Genomic DNA, 24,847 nt, shown 5'->3' on the forward strand with positions numbered 1-24,847 from the left:
GACATAATGGGGGGATGTGTTCCTGTAATCACCCCGACATAATGGGAGACGTGTTCCTGTAATCACCCCCCGACATAATGGGAGACGTGTTCCTGTAATCACCCCGACATAATGGGAGACGTGTACCTGTAATCACCCCCCCGACATAATGGGAGACGTGTTCCTGTAATCACCCACTGAGATAATGGGAGACGTGTTCCTGTGAGCTCATCAGTTTGGGCTAATAAGTGGCAAGAAACATTTGCGCCACACAAGTGCCAGGCAATGACCATCGCCTACAAGAGAAATTCTGACCCCCTTCACTTGATATTCAACAGCATTACCATCGTCGAATCCCCCACCATCAACATCCTGGGGGTCACCATTGACCAGAAATTAACTGGACCAGCCACTTGAATACTGTGGCAACAAGAGCAGGTCAGAGACTGCGTATTCTGTGGCGAGTGTCTCACCTCCTGACTCACGGTATCCTTTCCACCATCTACAAGGCACAAGTAAGGAGTGTGATGGAATACTCTCCACTTGCCTGGATGAGTGCAGCGCCAACAACACTCAAGAAGCTCGACACCATCCAGGACAAAGCAGCCCACTTGATTGGCACCCCATCCACCACCGGCGTACCGTGGCTGCAGTGTGTACCATCTACAAGATGCACTACAGCAACTCGCCAAGGCTTCTTCGGCAGCACCTCCCAAACCCGTGACCTCTTCCACCTAGAAGGACAAGGGCAGCAGACGCATGGGAGCAGCACCACCTGCAAGTCGCACACCAACCTGAATTGGAAATATATAGCCGTTTCTGCATTGTCACTAGGTCAAAATCCTGGAACTCCTTCCCTAACAGTACTGTGGAAGTACCTTCACCACACGGACTGCAGCGGTTCACTTTTTTTTGTATGTGGGATGTGGGCGTCGCTGGCACGGTCAGCATTTATTGCCCGTCCCTAATTGCCCTCGAGAAGGTGGTGAGCCATCTTCTTGAACTGCTGCAGTCCGTGTGGTGAAGGTACTCCCACTGTTGTGTACAAATAAAAAAAAAGCCATAATGGGTGTGTACCCATATTACCCCCCCGGTGTCCAGCTGTAATTACCAGACGCTGCAGGCCCCTCCCCTGCCTCTCGTAGCAGCTGATTAAGAGAAGTATTGGTTGCGCTGGTAGTCATCACCCTTCACTGATATAGGGAACCCAGAGAAAGGGAGCGACCAATAAAGGTGCTCCTCCGCTTAAAAAAAGGATAAGTCTGGTTTGAAATGGCTGTCACATCAGCATGCAATCCAGAATGTACGCAGCCCTTCTCCCAGAGCATGGGATGAACTCCCAGGTGGCTCTCCCTTTATGATGGCTGCCAATAGGCTTTAGTTCCCAACTGTATCCAATTCCAGGCTGCTTTTAGCTGGAATCAAGTCAATGATCAAGGCCTGGCTATCATCATTCACACAGGCTTTGGGCTCCTGAGTTGCTGCCACTACCTTGTACCTGGTTGCAGCAGACTGCCTGCACATTTCCCGTTAGTATTAATATAGAAGATGGAATCTGGAGGTAGTTTAAGGAATTTTTAATGCATAGTAAAGCAGGTTCCCCTGTCTAACAAATGCCTGTCCATTCACACAAAAGTCCACAAGAGTGCATGTGCTCCGGATTATTAAGTGCAGATATAAATCTAGTGACCATAGAGCTTTCTGTGCGCTGGAGTCTCTCAGTGAATCAGAGTGCTACAGTAGAACCTTCCGGTAGCGGTTCTTCTGCACGGCCTGTAGTCGCCTCTGTCGCTCTGTGGCTCGGTTCCCCACCGTCTGCTTCAGTGCAGGGAGAATGACTCTGTCTGCTGTGGGCAGCACAGTTTCAGGCCTATGGAGTGAGAGCACAAGTCTGAGAGCAGGGGTAAAGACAGGGGCTGCTGCACCGTGGAGCTCGAGACTGGTCGCGAGATCTGCAATTTTCCAGCAAATTAAATCCCATTTCTGTCGGCTCCTTGTGTCCCAGTTGTAAGTGTAGGTGTACCAGGTAGAATACACTATATGGCCTGTTTCTGTGCTGTAAATTCAAAGATACAGACACGAGAGCTCATTGGGGACTTTCAACCTCGTCTTGCTGAGGCTAGCGTAAGCAGTCAAGACGGCACACTTGGGACCTCCTGAAGGAGTCCTCAGTATGTGAGCATAATTATCTCCAAATCTCATGTACACTACATGTATGGGGTTGTGTTTTATTATCTGATTGATTTATTTAATAAAGCATATTAACCAGACCTTTCAGTGTTTAGTTTTCCTCAAACCTGTATTAGAGGTAAAGGATGTATCACAATATCCTGGAGCGTTGTGTCCAATTCTGTACACCACACTTTAGGGAAGGACGTGAAGGCTTTGGAGAGGGTGCAGAAGAGATTTACTAGAATGGTTCCAGGGGTGAGGGATTACAGTTACGTGGAGAGACTGGAGAAGCTGGGGTTGTTCTCCTTGGAGCAGAGAAAGCTAAGAGGAGATTTGATAGAGGTGTTTAAAGTCATGAAGGGTTTTGATAGAATAAATAAAGAGAAACGGTTTCCAATGGCTGAAGGGTCAATAACTAGAGGGCACAGATTTAAGATGATTGGCTAAAGAATCAGAAGCAACAGGAGGAATAACTTTTTTTACGCAACGAGTGTTTAGGATTTGGAATGCACTGCCTGATAGGGAGGTGGATACAGATTCAATAGTAGCCTTCAAAAGGGAATTGGAAAAATATTGCAGGGATATGGGGAAAGAGCGGGGGAGTGGGACTAACTGGATTGCTCTTCGAAAGAATCAGTGTAGACTCGATGGGCCGAATGGCCGCCTTCTGTGCGGTACTATTCTATTATACCTCCACATAAGGGCAATAGGGATATATGACAATATCCTATATAAACCCAACACCAGTGTGCAGCGCCTGGGATAGCAGTACGCGCACCGACCAGCAGTATGATTCCTGTTGTGCCAACTGATCACAGCTAGGAAGCTGCAGCCTCAGTGCTGCCCCTTGGGCTCGGGAATGTAAATAGACCAGCCAGCGTTCCTGCTACTGGTCAGTACCCAGTGACCCCCCACCCTTCCCCTGGGCAGTCCTCTTGTGTGGACGTTGGCTGTAAACAAGATTGGGCTCGATTGTGCTGCCCTGTGGTTGGATTGCCCACCAACACACACGACCCATTTATGCAGATTGGGTGAGGTATGAAAGTGCTCTGGTGCCTGTGGAACCTGTAGCTCAGCAGGATTCAACGCCTTCAGGAGAGATGGGGAGGCATTTAACAAAACACAAACATTAGTAACCAGGTCCTACGGCCCTGGGTCTGATCTTTCACATTGCCCTGCACTCACATTGCCCTGCACTCTCTGCCGTGTTTTCTACACGATTGCCAACAATAGACACCAATTTTGTTTGCAGGCACATTTCAACAGCAAAAGGAAATGGCCCCGAAAATAGCTGGACTCCCCCCGCCGGTGACCCCCCCCCCCCCCCCCCACTCCTGACACGCCCCCTCCAAAGAGCTGGGTCGGGGGAGGTGATTGAAGGGTCGTGGAAAGAGCAGAGCCTCCCAGCCGCTCGCTTACAAGCCAGTGCCATCGGCTTTCACATTGCCCTTTATCTGGGGCAAATGTAGCTCTTGGAGTTAGCATGGTTGTTCTAGGGGCCCAGGTCTGTGAGGGCACTGCCAGGCCCTGCATTCTGGGCCAACAAGTAGCCCAGAAACCGTTCCCTGTGAAGGGATTTTACCCGACCCACGAACGGTGTTTTTTTTTATTTGATTCATTCCCTTTTACTTATTTCCACACTTCACCTCAGCTCCTGCTCCTGCCCAGGTTCCCCGCCCCTGCAGCTGGAGCACGAGACCAGCCCAGGGGCACTCACTGTGTGACTCGCATGGCCCAGACAAAGTGCGGGTGAGGCTGGAGCACTGAGGCAGCAGAGTCAAGATGTTAGTGGGGTCCAAAAAGCATCCGTGTGCTAGGCTGGGCGAGCTGAAATACTAGAGGGAGGAGCTCAATGGGCAGCGAACGCTAGAGGGCCATGTGTTGGGGTGGGGGGTTGGGAGCGGGCAGGTTGCGAAGAGGCAGGCGGGAGTGGGAGCTCTGTAAGTGGGTGGGCAGGCTGTGAGGGCCGCACACTCCAGTACACAGGGACGAGCACAGCCATACTATACCATAGCTCCTGGCGGCTATTCTCTTACGCTATGTTAGTTCGCATTACTAAACTCCAGCTATGTGAACCTTCATTGCTGATGCTCTCTGGATCGTCAATACAGTCTCCAGTAAACTTAGTGTTCGTTTGTACTCAAGTCAAACCTCCTCTGGACTCCACATACTGAAAACATTTTAACCTGCCCCTTAAAGTCACTCCTCATTCCCTTGTTTGTATTAAAACTGCCCTGCCTGAGTTAGCTACGACTTAGGTCAGAGTTACACACGAAATGGGAAAACTGCCCAACACTTCTCTATGTCAAGTGATATTTTAATGATAAAATCTCAAGTGCGTTCATTGTTTTCCCAGTACAGGTGTGAAGGCTGCAGGCTGACACAGCAATGCTCAGTGGACTTACAGTTTTTTAGGCGGCTCTTTCAAAGGCACTTTGGGCAGTTGCACAACATCCCGTTCCCTGGGAAGACACAAAGTTAAACCTTGAGACAATCATTTGCCTTGGACTGTTTCGCACACACCATTACTTTAATAGTATTCGAGCCTGAACAGCTCTTTATATTGAGGGCAAATGATTCTAGTTTTTCATTTTTGCACAACATATCACAAGGACCTGGCTGTTCAGCCATCACCCTGGGATCAGTTAACATTGAGGACAGCCCCGAGGGCTCCTGTACGCAGCTCTGTAAAGTAATGGAAGCTGCTGTTAACTCCTCATTAACCGTCTGTACAAGTCCAGGCGGGGTCCATGATCCCCAGAAGGGTTTGAGGCCCGTCTCTTCCCCTGGTCTCTCACACCTCAAACTCTGCCCCTGTTGGGTAACTATCGGTCATTGCCTTGGGCATCGCCAAGTGACGAGGTGTGACACCGTGCTCCTCTGAAAGAGTTAGCATTGTGTGGCCTCCCATCAAACATGTATTCGCATCGATTCCCTGGCAGAGAGGGGTTATGGGCGACGGGAGAATAAGAATTAGTTCTGAAGACTGCAGCACTCTCGCTGAAACTAAGTGCTAACCAGATATGAAATGCTATTTTGAGAATGGATACAAAACAGACTTTAGCCAAAGGCTCCCAGTGATTTGGAATTTACAGTATGTGTAAAATAGCTAACGATGTTACAGCTTATAGAAAGGGAAGTTTATGGCTGGGAAATTCCATATGGGGTACAACAGCTGTAGTCCATGAATTGATTCTCAGTTGCTCTATGTGATCCCAAGGGAGTCTCCCTCTATTCCCAATTCAGTTACAAAACAATCCACTATTGTACTTCCCACAAGACTGATAAACATGCCCTCCACTCACCGACTGAGATCAGCTAGGTAAGCCTTGGCGAGGAGGTAGGCGTCCGGAGTCCATTTGTTGGAGTACAACAGATCTTTCAAATTCGTCTTCAAGCGTAGGAGCTAAGAGAGACCATTGAATGTGCATTATTGTATCAACAGTGGGATGATCGACAAGGAAAGCATCAAAGGCCACCTCATGTTAATTCATTCCCTGCCCCTGGGAGCCTGTTGTACTCTCTCTTCCAGCCGACAGCATTTGTAATGCATCCATTAATGTAATGGCCTACTCCTGCTCCTAGTTCTTCTCCAGAGTAGGGTTTATGCCAGTTAGATCAGTGAGACCACAATGCTGCTGCATGAACTAATACTGTAACACAGCATTACGCAACATTATACAAATATAGTGAGTGTCCCGATGGCCCAGATGGTAAACCAAGTCTAACCAGACGGTCCCAGACTCAATTCCCCATCAGTGATGAGTTAGCTGTAGATGCACAATAACTGACCTCAGCACTCCTGGGTTATGGAGAGGAAATCAGCTAGCGTCCCATTCCCAATCGCTGGTCAGTGATCCCCCAGGAAGGGGACGGTATGTACGTTAGGAGAGCAGAGGATTGGGCTTCCCTCTTGGGTGAATCGTCTGCCAACACTCACTGGCTATGTTCACACAGGATGAATGGACACTGGGGAGGTGCCAGAGGGTGACCAGCACCCAAGGAACTGTACCCCAGCATAGGGTGGGTGTCATCAGGAGGGGGGGAGGGGCAGCAGGAAATAGGGAAAAATAGTATCAACTAATTGATAAAGACTGTGTAAGGTGATTGCCCAGATGTCTAAGTACCCCATGAGTCAGTCACGTCCGATTTACAGGAAACCTGAGTGGCCAGCTGGGATTGCTGGTACAGTTATGTCATTGTCACCTGTTCCTAGCACGAACATCCCTCACCTTGATGAGTATTAAATAAACTGCCTGCTCACATGTTTTTCTATTCAATTTGATCAACTTGGCAGTTTAGGTGGAGACAGACATGCCAAGCATGGAAGTGGCAGATGTGCTGGTGGAGACAGAGTGAACAATTTGTGAATGACTGTCGATACAAGTTATGAGAGATACACTTCTTCAACATCCTGAGAGTCGGTATATCTTCAAAGGATTTTGATGGTACTGTACACCTGTGGCTGACTAAGTCAGTCTGAAGCCAGGGAGACTGGGCTCAATCAGCTTGCTCAGTGGGAGTAGTTTGGTCAAATAAGTCAGTGACCATAGTTAAAGGTTCCATTTTATGCAGAGGGTTAGTGCAGAGTGTCATTGCTGTTTTGATACTTTGAGGAGAAAAGTAAAGTTTGTCATTTCTGTTCCTTTACCTGTTTGAAGTTCATTTGTCTGCTGGTTTACAGCCCGAACCTCGGTGTAATAGTGTGTATGTATTCGATCATGTGGCACATTGAGATATATTCCAGTTAGCTGAAGTGCAGCTGGGTCTCGCTGCAGTTACCGAGGTACTGGGTAGGGTAAAGGTGCACTCCGGGTTGTAGGGACACAAGGTCCTCTAATGGGAATGGGGAGTGGGCAGTGATGCCGAGCCCAAGGAGAATATCAGGTATAAAAGCTCCCAGAACCTAACGTTCTTACCTCCTGAGACTGTAGGCTGCTGGTGTTGTGCAAGTGCCGTACGATGATGGCGCATTCCTGCAATGTCGGAGCCCGAGGTGACCCAGAAGGATCTATCTGGATCAAAAGGGGAGTGAGCGATGTGATGAGCATCTGTGCCTCGTCTAATTCTGGATGAACAGTCAGCACAGGTAATACTGGACAGGTCTGCTGGGAGGCTCCCGGCCCACTGTTCCTACAACAGATGAATCACTGTTGGTGTGAAGCACAATTTATCCCCTTAGAGAAATTTTACATTTTCATATTTTCCCTACAGGCGTCAGGAAACTTGAACGTCCAGGAACTGGGGAGTGTGTTGGGTTCGAAGCTGGCCATTCACCGCTGGGACCTGGGTTTAAATCTAGCCCAGACTAATGGGATGAAAGTCTCTTCTGTCTGCTGGATGGAAGGGTCCTATGTGAAGCAATTTTAGGCAGATCTCAATCCTGTTCTTAGTGGGCACACAGCACAAAACTGGCCCTAATTTACCCAGAGAGGCTTGTGTGGGAAATGGTTTTTAAAAAGTCCTACTGTGCTGTAGGAGGGAGTCTTCTGAGGTTGGGGCTGCGGTCTGTTGTTGGGGCAGAGTAAGGGGGAGCTTTACTGTGCATCAGATGAGCACCCTCTATTGCGCCAGCGTGGCATTTCCCCCCCATTTCCCATACCAGGCATCCTTAGGCCTATCTGAATGAGATTGCCAATCAATGTCAAATCATGCAATGTTTTGTGCTGCAGGCCCGTGTCTACCATGAACAGAGCTGAGACTGGCCAAACTCATTTCACATAGGACCCTTACAGCCAGCAGGTGGAGGGGACTTTCATCCCATCAGTCAGAGCTGGATTTGAACTCAGACCCCAGAAGTGAAAAGCCAATGTCTAACCCACAGTGCCACCTGGTTTGCCACGCATCATGCATTCGGTGCTTAACTCGGTTGTCATTTCAACATACTGGCGTACAAACTCCAATACTTATACCATGATTAGGATCCATGAGGTTTTGCCAATCTCCAATTCGGAGTGTGTGGTTTGATACATAAAGGCTGGGAATATTTCAATCTCAGTGCAGCCCGCCCTGGCCCGAAGGTTACTAACTGCAGGTGTTCACTGTGGGACTGCAGAGCTGGCTGCTTTGCAGGATGGGGGAACCTCTTGCACTTCATGTGCGACGCTGTACCTCCTGTGAGCTGCCTCTGTGCAGAGCTTCCGCCGAGTGGAGCTGTGCTTCTGTGGCTCTTTCAGTGCTGCCCTCTGCTCCTTGACCCCATCGTCTGGCAGTGCAGCACGGCGCTGGTTACCTCTCTGAGAATGCTTTCTGCCTGCAACAAGAATACAATGGAATCAGTTACAAGATTGTCAGAGGCCTCAGGGAGGCAATGGCCCAATTCTTTGAACTGAAGAACTGTACTTCCAATAATAATATAGATTATTATAGCAAATGAACATAGGACGGCACTACACGGGTACGGTAGCATGTTACTGGACCAGTAATCCAGAAGCCTGGACTAATGATCTGGAGACACAAGTTCAAATCCCACCATGACGGTTTGTGAATTTGAATTCAGTTAACTAAATAAGTCTGGAATAAAAAGCTCGTATCAGTAATGGTGACCATGAAACTACCGGATTGTTGTAAAAACCCATCTGGTTCACTGATGTCCTTTAGGGAAGGAAACCCGCCATCCTTACCCGGTCTGGCCTATATGTGACTCCAGACCCACAGCAATGGTCAACCCTGGTTCAATGAGGACTGTAGAAGAGCATGCCAGGACTCTTAACTGCCCTCTGAAATGCAGCCTAGCGAGCTACTCAGTTGTATCAAACCGCTGCAAAAAGGTACAAGAACTACTAAACCGGTCAGACCACCCGGCATCGACCTAGGCATTGGATTTGGACACGACAACGGCACCCCGAGCCCAGTCGACCCGGCAAACTCCTCCTCACTAATATCTGGGAACATGTGCCAAAATTGGGGGAGCTGTCCCACAGACTAGTCAAGCAACAGCCAGACAGTCATACTCACAGGATCATACCCATCAGCCAACGTCCCAGACTCCTCTATCACCATAGCCGGGTATGTTCCGGCAGGATAGACCCACCAGGGGTGGTGACACAGTGCTATACAGTCAGGAAGGAGTGGCCCTGGGAGTCCTCAACATTGATTCCAAACCCCATGAAGTCTCAGGGCATCAGGTCAAACATGGGCAAGAAAACCCCCTGCTGATTACCACCTACTGCCCTCCCTCAGCTGATGAATCAGTACTCCTCCATGTTGAACACCACTTGGAAGAAGCACTGAGAGTAGCAAGGGCACAGAATGTACTCTGGGTGGGGGACTTCAATGTCCATCGCCAAGATTGGCTCGGTAGCACCACTACTGACCGAGCTGGCTGAGTCCTGAAGGACATACCTGCCAGACTGAGAGAACCAACGCGAGAGAAAAACCTACTTGACCTCATCCTCACCAATCTACCTATCGCAGATCTGTCCATGACAATATTGGCAGGAGTGACCAGCGCACAATCTTTGTGGAGACAAAGTCCGATCGGCAAACTGAGGACACCCTCCATTGTTTTGTGTGGCACTACCATCGTGCCAAATGGGATAGATTCAGGACAGATCCAGCAGCTCAAAACTGGACATCCATGAAACGCTGTGAGCCATCAGCGGCTGCTGAACTGTATTCCGCCACAATCTGTAACTTCATGGCCTGGCATATCTCACTTTACCATGACCATCAAGCCAGGGGACCAACCCTGGTTCAATGAAGACCGTAGAAGAGCATGCCAGGAGCAGCACCAGGCATTCCTAAAAATGAGGTGCCAACCTGGTGAAGCTGCAACACAGGAATACTTGCTAAATAGCAGAAGCAGCACACTATAGACAGGGCTAAACGATCCCACAACCAACGGATCAGATCAAAGCTCTGACATCCTGCCACATCCAGTCATGAATGGTGGTGAACAATTAAACAACTAACAGGAAGAGGAGGCTCCATGAACATCCCCATCCTCAATGATGACAGAGCCCAGCACGTGAGTGCAAAAGACAAGGCTGGAGCGTTTGCAACCATCTTCAGCCAGAAGTGCCAAGTGGATGATCCACCTCGGCCTCCTCCGGAGTACCTCAACATCACAAATGCCAGTCTTCAGCCAATTCGATTCACTCCACGTGATATCAAGAAACGGCTGAGCGCACTGGATACAGCAAAGGCTATGGGCCCCGACAACATCCCAGCTGTAGTGTTGAAGATTTAGGCTCCAGAACTAACTGCACCTCAAGCCAAGCTGTTCCAGTACAGCTACAACACTGGCAGCTACCCGACAAAATGGAAAATTGCCCAGGTATGTTCTGTCCACAAAAAGCAGGACAAATCCAATCCGGCCAATTACCGCCCCATCAGCCTACTCCCAATCATCAGCAAAGTAATGGAAGGTGTCACTGAAAGTGCTATCAAGCGGCACTTACTCACCAATAACTTGCTCATCGATGCTCAGTTTAAGTTCCGCCAGGACCACTCAGCTCCAGATCTCATTACAGCCTTGGTCCAAACATGGACAAAAGAGCTGAATTCCAGAGGTGAGGTGAGCGTGACTGCCCTTGACAACAAGGCAGCATTTGACCGAGTGTGGCACCAAGGAGCCCGAGTAAAACTGAAGTCAATGGGAATCGGGGGGGAAAACTCTCCACTGGCTGGAGTCATACCTCGCACAAAGGAAGATGGTTGTGGTTCTTGGAGGCCAACCATCACAGCCCCAGGACATCGCTGCAGGAGTTCCTCAGGGCAGTGTCCTAGGCCCAACAATCTTCAGCTGCTTCATCAATGACCTACCCTCCATCATAAGGTCAGAAGTGGGGCTGTTCGCTGATGTTTGCAGTGTTCAGTTCCATTCGCAACGCCTCAGATAATGAAGCAGTCCGTGCCTGCATGCAACAAGACCTGGATGACATTCAGGCTTGGGCTGATAAGTGGCAGGTAACATTTGCCAAAATAGAATATTTTTTAAATGGTGAGAAACTATTAAATGTTGCTGTTATCCACTTTGGTAGGAAAAATAAAAAAGCAAATTATTATTTAAATAGAGTGAGACTACAAAATGCTGCGGTACAAAGGGATCTGGGGGTCCTTGTACATGAAACACAAAATGTTAGCATGCAGGTACAGCAAGTAATTAGGAAGGCTAATGGAATGTTGGCCTTTATTGCAAAGGGAAGGGAGTATAAAAGTAGGGAAGTCCTGCTACAACTGTACAGGGCGCTGGTGAGACCACACCTGGAGTACTGCGTGCAGTTTTGGTCTCCTTATTTAAGGAGGGATATACTTGCATTGGAGGCAGTTCAGAGAAGGTTCATGAGGTTAATTCCGGAGATGAGGGGGTTGTCTTATGAAGAATAAGAACATAATAAGAACATAAGAAATAGGAGCAGGAGGAGGCCATTCGGCCCTTCGAGCCTGCTCCGCCATTCAATGAGATCATGGCTGATCTTCTGCCTCAACTCCATTCACCGGCCCTATCACCATATCCCTTGATGCCCTTACTAGTCAGAAATCTATCGCCTTCTGTTTTGACTTTACCCAACGACTGAGCCTCCACAGCCCTCTGGGGTAGAGAATTCCAAAGATTCACCACTCACTGGGGTAGCTCTCCACTATGTGTGCTGGTATAAAACGGGTGATGGCGAGGTTGAGCAGGTTGGGCCTATACTCATTGGAGTTTAGAAGAATGAGAGGTGATCTTATTGAAACACGTAAGATTCTGAGGGGGCTCGACAGGGTAGATGCAGAGAGGATGTTTCCCCTCGTGGGGGAATCTAAAACTCGGGGGCACAGTTTCAGAATAAGGGGTCGCCCATTTAAAACTGAGATGAGGAGGAATTTCTTCTCTGAGGGTCGTAAATCTGTGGAATTCTCTGCCCCAGAGAGCCGTGGAGGCTGGGTCATTGAATATATTTAAGGTGGAGATAGACAGAGTTTTGAACGATAAGGGAGTCGAGGGTTATGGGGAGCGGGCAGGGAAGTGGAGTTAAGCCCAAGACCAGATCAGCCATGATCTCATTGAATGGCGGAGCAGGCTCGAGGGGCCAAAGGGCCGACTCCTGCTCCTATTTCTTATGTTCTCATCTTACCACACGTTTTCTCTGCCCACCTGTGAAAAGATTGCAGAGACTCGAGGTCATGTGAGGAAGACATGAATATTCAGTTCAGATCTTTAGGAGGTACTATTGTTACAATACAGCCCTGGGTTACATGATCATATAGTTAGATATTGGACAGTACAGGCGCATCCCTAAACATAAGACGCTCAGACCGCTTAGGGGAGTAACAAGGGCTGCTGTATCCGAGAAAATAGCCATGGCCATATCTTAAACTTGTAACACCCACATCTACCAGTAGAATGTACAGCCAAGACTTCTGTCAACCATGCAAATGAACTAAATTAAATTAAATTAAATCTTCATGTATAGCAATATTTCAATAAACATAAAACAAAACTATGATCTCAAGGTTCAGATAACTACGGCAAAGGCTCTTTGTATTTCCACAACCTCTTGTGACTTTGTACAATCGCCGTGATAAGCCAGTGTGATGCACTGTGTACACAGGTCTTTGAATGCTCAGGACTGAAGCCGATTGCCAGCTTTTAATATACTTTAGGAGCATTATTAGCCTTTCATCTGGTTATGTAGCCTTGTTATTGACTCTGCCTTATACTGTCCGCAGTTAGGAAACAAAGAAAGACTTGCATTAATATCGCGCCTTTCATGACCTCAGGATATCCCAAAGCGCTTTACAGCCAATGAAGTACTTTTGAAGTGAAATGTCAGGAGCAAGATTCGGTTAATAACCAGCAAGATTATGGAGAGTACAGGAGGGAATTGAAAAAGTTAATATGGGAGGCAGAGAGGTTATGAGAAAAAAATTCTCCTCATCTCCCCTCTAGATGTTCTGCCAATTATTTTAAATTTAAGGCCTCTGAAGATCTCTTTCACACAGAAAAGTGTGAGGTGATACATTTTGGTAGGGAGAATGAGGAGAGACAATACATGCTAAATGGTACAGTTTTAAAGGGGGTGCTTTGCCAAGTTTCGAATCATCTGCAAACTTTATGATGCTGCTCCCTACACCTGAGTCTAGGTCGTTTATAAAAACTGAAAAGAGTAATGGACTCACAACTGACCCTTGGGGAACATCACTGCAAACCACCTCCCAGTCTGAAAAACATCCATCCACCACCACCCTTTATTCCTGCCACCTTCCCCTTAATTCCACAGATAGGGTACAGGCAGCATAGGTTTGGTGAGCTGAAGTATACCGATGATCTGTTTTGGTGATGTTGGTTGAGGAATAGATGTTGGTCAAGACACTGGGCGAACTCCCTTGCTCCTCAGTGAACAGTGCCATGGGATCTAGCCTGAAAAATGGACCAGACTGCTCACTCCTAACCACTATCCAGCAACAGTTGTTGAAAAATGGACCAGACTGCTCACTCCTAACCACTATCCAGCAACAGTTGCTGAAAAATGGACCAGACTGCTCACTCCTAACCACTATCCAGCAACAGTTGCTGAAAAATGGACCAGACTGCTCACTCCTAATCACTATCCAGCAACAGTTGCTGAAAAATGGACCAGACTGCTCACTCCTAATCACTATCCAGCAACAGTTGCTGAAAAATGGACCAGACTGCTCACTCCTAACCACTATCCAGCAACAGTTGCTGAAAAATGGACCAGACTGCTAACTCCTAATCACTATCCAGCAACAGTTGCTGAAAAATGGACCAGACTGCTCACTCCTATAACCACTATCCAGCAACAGTTGCTGAAAAATGGACCAGACTGCTCACTCCTATAACCACTATCCAGCAACAGTTGCTGAAAAATGGACCAGACTGCTCACTCCTAATCACTATCCAGCAACAGTTGCTGAAAAATGGACCAGACTGCTCACTCCTAACCACTATCCAGCAACAGTTGCTGAAAAATGGACCAGACTGCTCACTCCTAACCACTATCCAGCAACAGTTGCTGAAAAATGGACCAGACTGCTCACTCCTATAACCACTATCCAGCAACAGTTGCTGAAAAATGGACCAGACTGCTCACTCCTAACCACTATCCAGCAACAGTTGCTGAAAAATGGACCAGACTGCTCACTCCTAACCACTATCCAGCAACAGTTGCTGAAAAATGGACCAGACTGCTCACTCCTAACCACTATCCAGCAACAGTTGCTGAAAAATGGACCAGACTGCTCACTCCTAATCACTATCCAGCAACAGTTGCTGAAAAATGGACCAGACTGCTCACTCCTAACCACTATCCAACAACAGTTGCTGAAAAATTGGCTTACGGACATCAGGCTCAGTTGTGAGGTCTTCCACAGTCAATTTAGCACCAACACCCAAATGTTTAGGCTCACACATGTTGATCGGCCAATTGGACAAGGTGCCAGGGGGTTGCAGGTGCCCATGGAATGGTACCCCAGCAAGGGTCAGCACCTTTCAGAGAGGAGGGAGAAAACAGTCCATCCATTAATAGGAAACGATTCACTCCAAGGCATCGGTTACACTACTGTACTTTTTTCCTGACATCATAAAACACAACTATGGGAGGCCCAAGCCCTTTAGATTTTGGTTTGGACAACATGAAATTATCATTTAGAATTACAATGCAGCAGGAATGCAACTTATATAATGTGGATTTCAGTCCTTACCGCTGGACAGAGCTCTCATAATCTCAAAACCAGAGTGCTGGAATCATGCCAGGGTACAGTAGTGTAGCGGTTATGTTACAGGACCAGTAATCCAGAGTTCTGGACTAATAATCCAGAGAATTCCACCATGGCAGTTTGAGAATCTGAATTCAGTTTAAAAAATCTGGAAATAATAAGCAGCTATCAATAAAAGTGACTGAAAGCTGTCAGATTGTTATAAAACCCAACTGGTTCACTAATGTCCTTTAGGGAAGGGAACCTACCGTCCTTACCCAGTCTGGCCTATACGTGACTCCAGTCCCACACCAACGGAGTTGACTCTCAAGTGGCCCAGCAGGCCACTCAGCTGCATCAAACTGCTAGAAAGAAAGCTCACCACCATCTTCTCAGGGCAACTAGGGATCAGCAATAAATACCGGCCACGCCAGCGAGCCCACATCCCAAAATGAATTTTTAAAATAAACACACAACAGATTTGCTAGCATCTGAAGAGAGAAGAAATTGGTTGCCATTTTAGGCGAGAATCTGGGAGACGGGGATTTGTTGTTCGACAGTCGGACCCTCAGCAGCATCGTAACCACTGAACTTCCCTTCCCATCTCTTGATTAGGACACTGTGGTATTTTCTCCTTTCAGGCACTGATGGATCTGTTGTGCATTTCTTGTTTTTATTTCACATCTCCAGTATTTAGTTTTTTTTAAATCTCTCAATTCCCTCAGCTGCTGGATCTAAACTGCAGCGCACAGCAAAGGGAAAATGGGAAAATATGGTTTTTTTTAAATGAGACTTTAAAAAAGTTAAAGAAAGAGAGAATTGGAAGTGAAACACAAAAAAATTGAAATAAAACAAACTAAAAAGATAAAAAAGACAGACAAAAGTCAGCTTTTTAAAGTTAGGGTCCAATAACAATTACACAAATTACAGACTGCCTTGGATCAGTAACATGAGGGAGAGGGAGAGAGATGGAGAGGGAGGCAGACAGAGATCGAGAGAAAGGAACCTCCTCCTCCCCTCTTCATCCACCTCTCCCATTTTGACCAATTTAATAAAAAAGACACCTTTTCTGTGGAGCTGCTTATATTCAGCTCTCAGACAGGTAATTTAATGAACACTCCAGTGTACATTATATTGGAACACAGGACAGACTGAAGAGCCACTTGAGTTATAGGGAACTCAAGGGTCCCTAATACCAGTGTAACCACACTGGAGCACTTCTAACCAGCAGGGGAGGAGTGGTAGAGATGCAGCTTTTACTACACGTCGATACAGGCTCAACAGCTCAAAGGATGAGGATTGATAACCTAAAAGGTGGTGATCTCATTGCATATTTACCTGTAGAATGATCCCTGCAACTCAACTGGGCAGCATCTGTGAACGAGCCAGTTGGACTAACGCACGATGAACTCCCTGCTGAAACATACAACAAAGCAGGTCATTTAGCCGATCGTGTCTGTGCTGGCTCTTTACTAGAGCAATCCAAAAATAATCTCATCGTTCTATCTCCTCAAAGCCTTGTATCTTCCTCTGCTTCAAATATTGATCCAATTTTCCTTTAAAAGATGCAACGGTCTCTGCCTCTCAGCCTTTCCATTGGGTATATACAGGAAACTTTGGTTTATCCGGAGGTTAACTGTCTGGAATGCTCGAGCCACTGGCAAAAATCAGGAGCCGTTTCGTTAGGTTTTTTTTCTTTTCGTTGCTTTTTTTCCCCACCAGTCAGGCTCTGCAAGGTCTCGCTGAAGCTGTTGCTAAGCTACAGAGACGCTTGCAAGGTACGGCGGACTGTTTAGAAGCTGTTGCTAAGCAACAGGGTTTGTTGCCAGATACGGAGCTCAAAATCTCCGTATGTTTCAACATTAGCGCTGGTTTGTCCGGCAGTTTTGATGGGACGGCAACAGCTCGGTCCCGTCGGTGCCAGATAGCACAAAGTTTCTTGTACTGCCATTCCTTGTGTTTTCTCCCAAAATACTTATCCACATACATCTTTACCCATTCTGTTAGCCCATGTTTTCCCTGAAGTCTTTTACATTCCTCCTCACTTTGCCAAATGTCCTACTTCTGTGTTACCAGCAAATTGCGAGAGAGTGTTCCCCAGACCCAAGTCCAAATCAGATTTATATACTGAAAACATAAAAGTGGCCCAGCGCTGACCCCCTGCCCTCTGAGTTCTGTCCACTAATCAACTCTCTATTCAGCCTGACTTTTTTGCCAGTTCTGACCGGTTGACCTGAAACGTTAACTCTGTTTCTCTCTGCACAGATGCTGCCTGACCTAGTGAGTATTTCCAGCATTTTCTACAGTATTTTGCTTTTGTTTCTATTCAGCCTGGTACTTTTCATTTTGTACCATATGCCTGAATTTTTCTGATAAGCCTCTTGTAAGATCCCTTATCAAATGCCTTCTGAAAATCCACAAATACATCTACTGCATTCCCTTTATCTATCCAATCAGTCAATTCTTCAAAAAACTATTTACATTTGTAAACACACTTTGCCTTTAATAATTTTGTCCTTAATTGACCCCTGCCTTTCTAAATGCTCACTAATTTTACCTCAGATTATGGATTGTAGGAGTTTGCCCACAACTGACATTAGACTAACTGGTCTCCCACCTGGTTCATCCTCTTCTTAAACACGGGTGCTCTCCAATCCCACAGCAAAATTCACATATACTGTATAAGGATTGAACAATTGTGGCCAGAGCCTCTGCTATCTCCACTCTGACTTCCTTCACCAGCCTAGAGTGCAACCATCATTGCCCAGTCACTTATCCACCTTGATCTCTGCTAAAACTTTCAGAACCAATTCCTTTACTACTGTTACCCCTGACAGTTGTTCCATATCCTGCTGTAGTACACCGAATGTTCCCACTTCCACTATCATTTCAAAACACCGAGGCAAAATAGTTATGTAATATTCCTGTCATACCGTCACCCTCCACAATTAGAGTCTCTCTGTTATCCCCGAGTGGCCCTACCCTCTCTACGAGGCCACCGCTCAGGTGTCTCTTTCCAAGCTGAAAAGCCCAAGCTTCTCCAGTTTTTTCTCGTAACTCAGGCTCCTGACGCTGTAAGTCGGCCCTGTGGCTCCTCTCTGCACCACCTCCAGCACTTGAATATCTCCCTCATGTCTGGGTGAACTGAACCGGATGCAGTATTCTAGGTGCGGTCTGACCAGAGCCCTGTACAGCTGAATCATCACTTCCTCTGGCCTCTGTTGTACTGTTTTGGCTATGTAGTTCAACGTCCTATTTGCATTGTTGATTGGTGCTCGGTGCGGGTTGGGCATGTCGACCATCAGTCTACTTAGACTCCTAGGTTCGATGTTAGGCACTTATTGCCATTCTGACGTGCAGCACTTTACACTTGGCTAGTTTAAATTTCATCTGCCATTGTACTGCTGACTTACAAATTTTGTCCAACTTAATTTTTTGAGCTCCCTCCTCTGATTTCACCGACCCTCCTAGTTTGGTATCATCTGCAAATATGATCAATTTACACTGAGTTTCTGAATCCAGTTCTTTTTTTTTAAAGTTTGTGGTATCCCACTCAGTGCTCGCCCTCCTCACCCCTGTAAAAACACCCACTGCTTGCTACCCTTCAGCCAATTCCCAGGGTTTACCCTGAATCCTACAGCTTAGACTTTGACTGCTGGCCTTTTGTATGGAATTTTGTCAAATGCCTTTCGGAAGTCCAGCTGCATGATATTGTACCTTTCCACGGTCTGCTTGGCCTGTCGCTTCACAGAAGCCGAGGAAGATGGCCAGGTGGGATCTTCCCCCTTCTAAATCAGAGTTGACTGCGGTTTACTAAGTTATTATACAGATAATCCTCAAGTTTACTCCTGATAATCAATTCCATTATTTTACATGGATGGAAGTGAGACGCTGCTACTGAATAAATTATATTGGTTTTATATTAGAGTTACCTACTCCGGTCCATCAAACCGCCCCCCACAAATTTAAACCCCCACCCCCACATCAAACACAAATGGTTGCTTTCCACAATTCCCAGTGGAACTTAATCAAAACGTCTACCCCACAGCTGCGTGCTCAATGACACACGCACAATTAAAGACACACGCACAATTAAAGACACACGCACAATTAAAGACACACGCACAATTAAAGACACACGCACAATTAAAGACACACGCACAATTAAAGACACACGCACAATTAAAGACACACGCACAATTAAAGACACACACAATTAAAGACACACACAATTAAAGACACACACAATTAAAGACACACGCACAATTAAAGACACACGCACAATTAAAGACACACACAATTAAAGACACGCACAATTAAAGACACACGCACAATTAAAGACACACGCACAATTAAAGACACATGCACAATTAAAGACACACGCACAATTAAAAACACAGAAAGTAAGTATTTCCACAGTTAAGAGTTGGAATGTTTCGGAGGGCATGTGTAATGAGAAATGTGACAGCACCACCTTACACCCGGACAACCTTTCCACTCCTCATTATTTTCCTGCCTCCAGTTTTTTCCTCTCAACTAATTAATATTTATTTGGCTGCTGTTTCTCTGGCTTTCCTCTCATCCTTCTTATTTCTCGGTTTCCCCTCCTTTTCGCCTGCTTCATTCTTTCACTGCTCTGCAGTTGTTTCCTTTTGTTTCCTCTTGCTTCCCGAGTCCCCACTTCTCTGGACCCTAGTTTATTATTCTGTGTATCGACCCCCTCTGTACCTCTAGTGTTCAATTCCCACACTGTACATTCCTCAAACCCTGGAATCTCACTCATCTGCTTCCTCCCTGCTTTTCCCTCTTCCACCCACCCAATCAGCATCTGTCCAATCCTGCTTTCACTATATGCAATAGGCCCGTTTCACCTCACTGAGGAGGCTGGGATAGGTTTGCCTTCTTGAACCATTCTACAATTCGTACTGCAAGAGCGGTTAGGATCAGATCAGCCATGATCTTATTGAATGGCGGAGCAGGCTCGAGGGGCCGATTGGCCTACTCCTGCTCCTATTTCTTATGTTCTTATGTTCTTATGAATGCGCTGATAGTTATTCACAGGGCCGGTCAGAAGAGAATGCCAGGCGTGCCAGCAGGACACTGCTGAGCCAATAGTTGTCTGTTCTACAGACTGCAGACTGTGATGCCAGAGGCAGGTTTTCTCCACCAATTGCTGTTTAACCAACATTAGTGGAATAAACCTAACTTTAACATCAGCGTGTTACAGTAACTGACTGCAAACTCTGTCACTGCAGGGATCTATCAAGTTAATTCAATGAACGAAGTTAACTTTCCTTTCTGCAGGCTATTTTTGGGTAAATGAGTTACTATAAATATGGTGCACTGAATGTAGTTTTGCATAGTTTCTAACAGTAGCAGAGGGTTTTTATACTGATGTGACTTGCAGCATAGATTTTGTGATATCACTGATCCTGTGGAAGGGATTTAGTTGTCAGGAGCCTCGAGCTGCTACAAACAGTACACATCTAGACCAGAAGTGTTGTAGCTCTATCGCCATCCTACATTCCCCCATCAACTGCAAACCAGGGAGCATGGGGTTGGTGAATTTACCCTGCTGTGCCTTGCCCTCTTACACAGATGCTGTGTGATTGGTAACACCTTCCCTGGGGGTAGCATCAGATCGAGAGTTTCATGGAGGTTTAGCTCCTTGACAGTGTTTCCCGTAGTTACTTATTCCCAGCTTGGGGGAAGAGCCCCCGACACTACAGACTGTATCTGATCTGTTGAGCTCATTCTCCTTTTTCTGTTCTTGACACAGCCTTACCCAGTCTAGTAAGACAACATTGTAGCATTGAGCAAACTCCCAGTATAGGTTATACTGGTGGCAGGATGTGACTAGTGGTGTCCCCCCAGGGATCTGTACTTGGGCCTCAGCTTTTCACTATATTTATCAATGACCTAGATGAAGCAATAGAGAGCCATATATCCAAGTTTGCTGACAACACTAAGTTAGGAGGGGCAGTAAATAGTGTAGATGGGAGCAGAACGTTGTAAGGGGACATTGATAAAGTGAGTGAGCAAAACTGTGGCAGATGGAGTTCAATGTGAGGTCATCCATTTTGGATCCAAGGAAGATCGATCAGAGTATTTTCTAAACGGTGCGAAGCTGGGAACTGTGGAGGTGCAGAGAGATTCTGGGGTCCAAGTACAGAAATCACTAAAAGCTAGTGGACAGGTACAAGAGTAATTGAAAAGGCTAATGGAATGAGAGCCTTCATCTCAAGGGGGCTGGAATACAAAGAGGTGGAAATTATGTTCGTTATATCAAGCTCTGGCTATCTGGAGCACTGCGTTCAGTTCTGGGCACCGCCCCTCAGGAAGGGTATACTGGCTTTGGAGGGGATGTAGCGCAGATTCACCAGAATGAAACCGGGGCTAAAAGGGTTAAATTATGAAGCTGGGTTGCATGGTAATGGGGAACATAAGAAATAGGAGCAGGAGTAGGCTGATGCGCCATCAATTACTCCAAAGACTGAGGTTAAGCGAGTAACAACCAGGCTTTTATTAACTAAAGAATGAAGGTCTTGTCTCGAGTGGTCGACCCGTCCAGAATACTAAGGGACTGGGAGGTAGTCACTTATATACCTGGAATAGTGGGAGGAGTCAGCCGAGGCATGTCCAGACCTGTACCTAGTGGAATACACATTACACATACAGACAGGTATACAGTGGTTTACCACATAGGCCAATCAGCCCCTCGAGCCTGCTCCGCCATTCAATAAGATCATGGCTGATCTGATCCTAACCGCCAATCTACTATCACAGAACCATCTCCTGAATCTAACAGAATTAGACACATGAAATAGGAGCAGGATCAGGCTACATGGCCCCTGGGCCCGCTCCGCTACCCACAGGGCCATGACCGATCCGAACCTAGACTCATGTCCAAATTCCTGCCCGCTCCCCGTAACCCTTAATTCCCTTTACTTCTAGGAAACTGTCTATTTCTGTTTTAAATTTATGTAATGATGTAGCTTCTACAGCTTTTTGGGGCAGCATATTCCATGGACCTACCACCCTCTGAGTGAAGTAGTTCCTCCTCATCTCAGTTTTGAAAGAGCAGCCCCTTATTCTAAGACTATGCCCCCTAGTTCTAGTTTCACCCATCATCGGGAACATCCTCCCCGCATCCACCCAATCCAACCCCTTCACAATCTTATATGTTTCAATAAGATCGCCTCTCATTCTTCTGAACTCCAATGAGTAGAGTCCCAATCTACTCAACCTCTCCTCATATGTCCATCCCCTCATCCCCGGGATTAACCAAGTGAACCTTCTTTGTACTGACTCGAGAGCAAGTATGTCTTTTCTTAAGTATGGACACCAAAACTGTACGCAGTATTCCAGGTGCGGTCTCACCAATACCTTGTACAACTGAAGCAATACCTCCCTATTTTTATATTCTATCCCCCTAGCAATGAAAGCCAACATTCCATTGGCCTTCTTAATCACTTGCTGCACCTGCATACTAACCTTTTGAGTTTCGTGCACCAGGACCCCCAGATCCTTTTGTACTTCAGTACTTTCCAGTTTCTTGCCATTAAGATAATAACTTGCTCTACGATTTTTCCTGCCAAAGTGCATAACCTCACACTTTCCAGTATTGTATTCCATCTGCCAAATCTCTGCCCACTTACTTAGCCTGTCTATGTCCCCTTGCAGGTTTTTTATGTCCTCCTCACTCACTACTTTCCCTCCCATCTTAGTATCATCTGCAAACTTTGATATGTTACACTTGGTCCCCTCCTCCAAATCGTTAATATAGATTGTAAAGAGTTGGGGATCCAGCACTGACCCCTGCGGAACACCACTAGTTACTGATTGCCAGTCTGAGAATGAACCATTTATCCCAACTCTCTGCCTTCTGTTAGATAGCCAATCCTCTATCCATGCCAGAATATTACCCCCAATCCCGTGATTTTTTATCTTAAGCAATAATCTTTTGTGTGGCACCTTGTCAAATGCCTTTTGGAAGTCTAAATACACTACGTCCACTGGTTCCCCTTTATCCACCCTATATGTTACTTCCTCAAAGAACTCCAGCAAATTCCAACAGAAGCTTAGGATTATCCTTGTCTTCGAGGACGAACCTAGAGCAGTGGCTAGTTTTGGCAGAGGAGAGCGAGGCCAAGTAGATCCCGAATAATGAAACCAGGGCTAAAAGGGTTAAATAATGAAGACAGGTTGCATAGACTAGTATCGCGTTGCGTTTAGAAGATGAAGAGGTGATCTAATTGAGGTGTTTAAGAAAACGAAAGGAGTTGACAGGGTATAGAGAAACTTTCCTCTGGTGGGAGAGTCCAGAACAAGAGGGCAGAACCTTAAAATTAGAGCTAGGCCATTCAGGGGTGATGTCAGGAAGCACCTCTCCACACAAAGGGTTGTGGAAATATATAATTCTCGCCCCAAAGAGCTGTTGAGGCTGGGGGTCAATTGAAAATTTCAAAGTTGAAATCGAATTTTATTAAGTACAGGAAACTCTTTGGTATCCGGCACCGACGGGACCGGGATGGTGCCGGTTGATTAAAAATTCCGGATAAGGAAGAAGGGACATGGAGTGACAATGGCCCAAGGTACGAGAGCCCCGTTACACAGCCAGAAGTGTCGGAGCCCCGTAACACAGCCAGAAGTGCCGGAGCCCCGTAACACAGCCAGAAGTGCCGGAGCCCCGTAACACGGCCACAAGTGCCGGAGCCCCGTAACACAGCCAGAAGTGCCGGAGCCCCGTAACACGGCCAGAAGTGCCGGAGGCCCGTAACACAGCCACAAGTGCCGGAGCCCCGTAACACAGCCAGACGTGCCGGATCCCCGTTACACAGCCAGAAGTGCCGGAGCCCCGTAACACAGCCAGACGTGCCGGATCCCCGTTACACAGCCACAAGTGCCGGAGCCCCGTAACACAGCCAGAAGTGCCGGAGCCCCGTAACACAGGTACAGGGGACCCAGTTACTCAACCAGAGGTGCAGGAGCCATGGTTACACGGCAAAAGGTACGAGATCCCTGGTTACACAGCCGCAATTATACCGTATACGGAAGTCTCAAAACCTACTCCTGAATTTTGCCGGTTATTAGAGAATTCCGGATAATTAGGTGCCGTTTAAACGAGAGTTTCCTGTAAGTGTATTAAGTGATATGGAACCAAGGTGGGTAGATAGAGTTAGTTACAGATAAGCCATGATTGAATGGCGGAACAGGCTTGAGGGGCTGAATGGCTGACTCCTAATCCTATGTTTGCCCCTTCTCTGATTCATGCTGGAATATGGTTCTGTGAATGTAGAGAACCCCCCCCTCCCCCCGAGCACTTGCCCCATTTTTCCCCATGGGTGAGGCCAGACAGTGGGCGTTGGCAGGGTGCTAGTGGGCACCACAACTAAGCTCAATCCTGGCCTCTCCCAACGCCCACACAATACCCAGCAGGAACAGGAACCCTGGCTGAGGTTTCCAACTCCTGCCCCCCACCACCCACCCTCTTTCAGGGGCCCCAAGACCAATCATCGCAACCCAACCGCTGTCCGGGCTCCATCAGCTAACGGAGCATGGAGCAAGAACCAAACCAGGGGCCTTCTGGTCAGTGTGGCTCTGTGCTATGCCGCACATTGCCTTTACCCACTAGGCCATCGGGGAGCTTTTAAATAAACTGGCTGGTCTGTCAGTGGGCAACCTTTTAGTAAGACTTTGAGCGGTAAGGAAAAGACAAAATTAACTAAACAGGAGATAAAAACTGATGAAACACTTACCTTGATGGGTCACCCTCTGGTTCATTATCACCTTAAAATGGAGATCTGTTGCAAAAGAAGAACCAATCCTTGTTAGGTATAGAAATAAACAGTATGAGAAGAGGGACAAAGGATGCCATCCGTTACCAGGGAGCGAATCCTTTCTAGAAAGTTGCTGAGCTATTTTCAGTAAAGAACTTGCATTTATATAGCGCCTTTCATCATCTCAGGCTGTCCCAAAATGCTTCGCAGCCAATGAAGTACTTCTGAATTGCAGTCAATGTTGTAAAGTAGGAAAAGCAGCAGCCAATTTG

At 46.9% G+C, this 24,847-nt stretch overlaps 1 protein-coding gene across 1 annotated transcript; it reads right to left on the reverse strand.

The window, feature by feature from the left end:
- Nucleotides 1-1,541: 1,541 nt before the first annotated feature.
- Nucleotides 1,542-24,611, reverse strand: ccdc74a (coiled-coil domain containing 74A). Its single transcript, XM_085962079.1, has 7 exons — nucleotides 24,555-24,611; nucleotides 16,135-16,212; nucleotides 8,263-8,404; nucleotides 7,071-7,284; nucleotides 5,457-5,557; nucleotides 4,557-4,613; nucleotides 1,542-1,849 (listed from the first exon to the last, which is right to left on the reverse strand). Exons 1-7 carry the CDS (start codon nucleotides 24,577-24,579, stop codon nucleotides 1,714-1,716), a joined length of 753 nt encoding a protein of 250 aa, XP_085818205.1. The 5' UTR covers nucleotides 24,580-24,611; the 3' UTR covers nucleotides 1,542-1,713.
- Nucleotides 24,612-24,847: the final 236 nt, after the last annotated feature.

The sequence above is a fragment of the Somniosus microcephalus genome, chromosome 19 (genome assembly GCF_052327205.1).
Source record: "Somniosus microcephalus isolate GS21.2 chromosome 19, FLI_Smic_1.0, whole genome shotgun sequence".
Taxonomy (NCBI): Eukaryota; Metazoa; Chordata; class Chondrichthyes; order Squaliformes; family Somniosidae; genus Somniosus; species Somniosus microcephalus.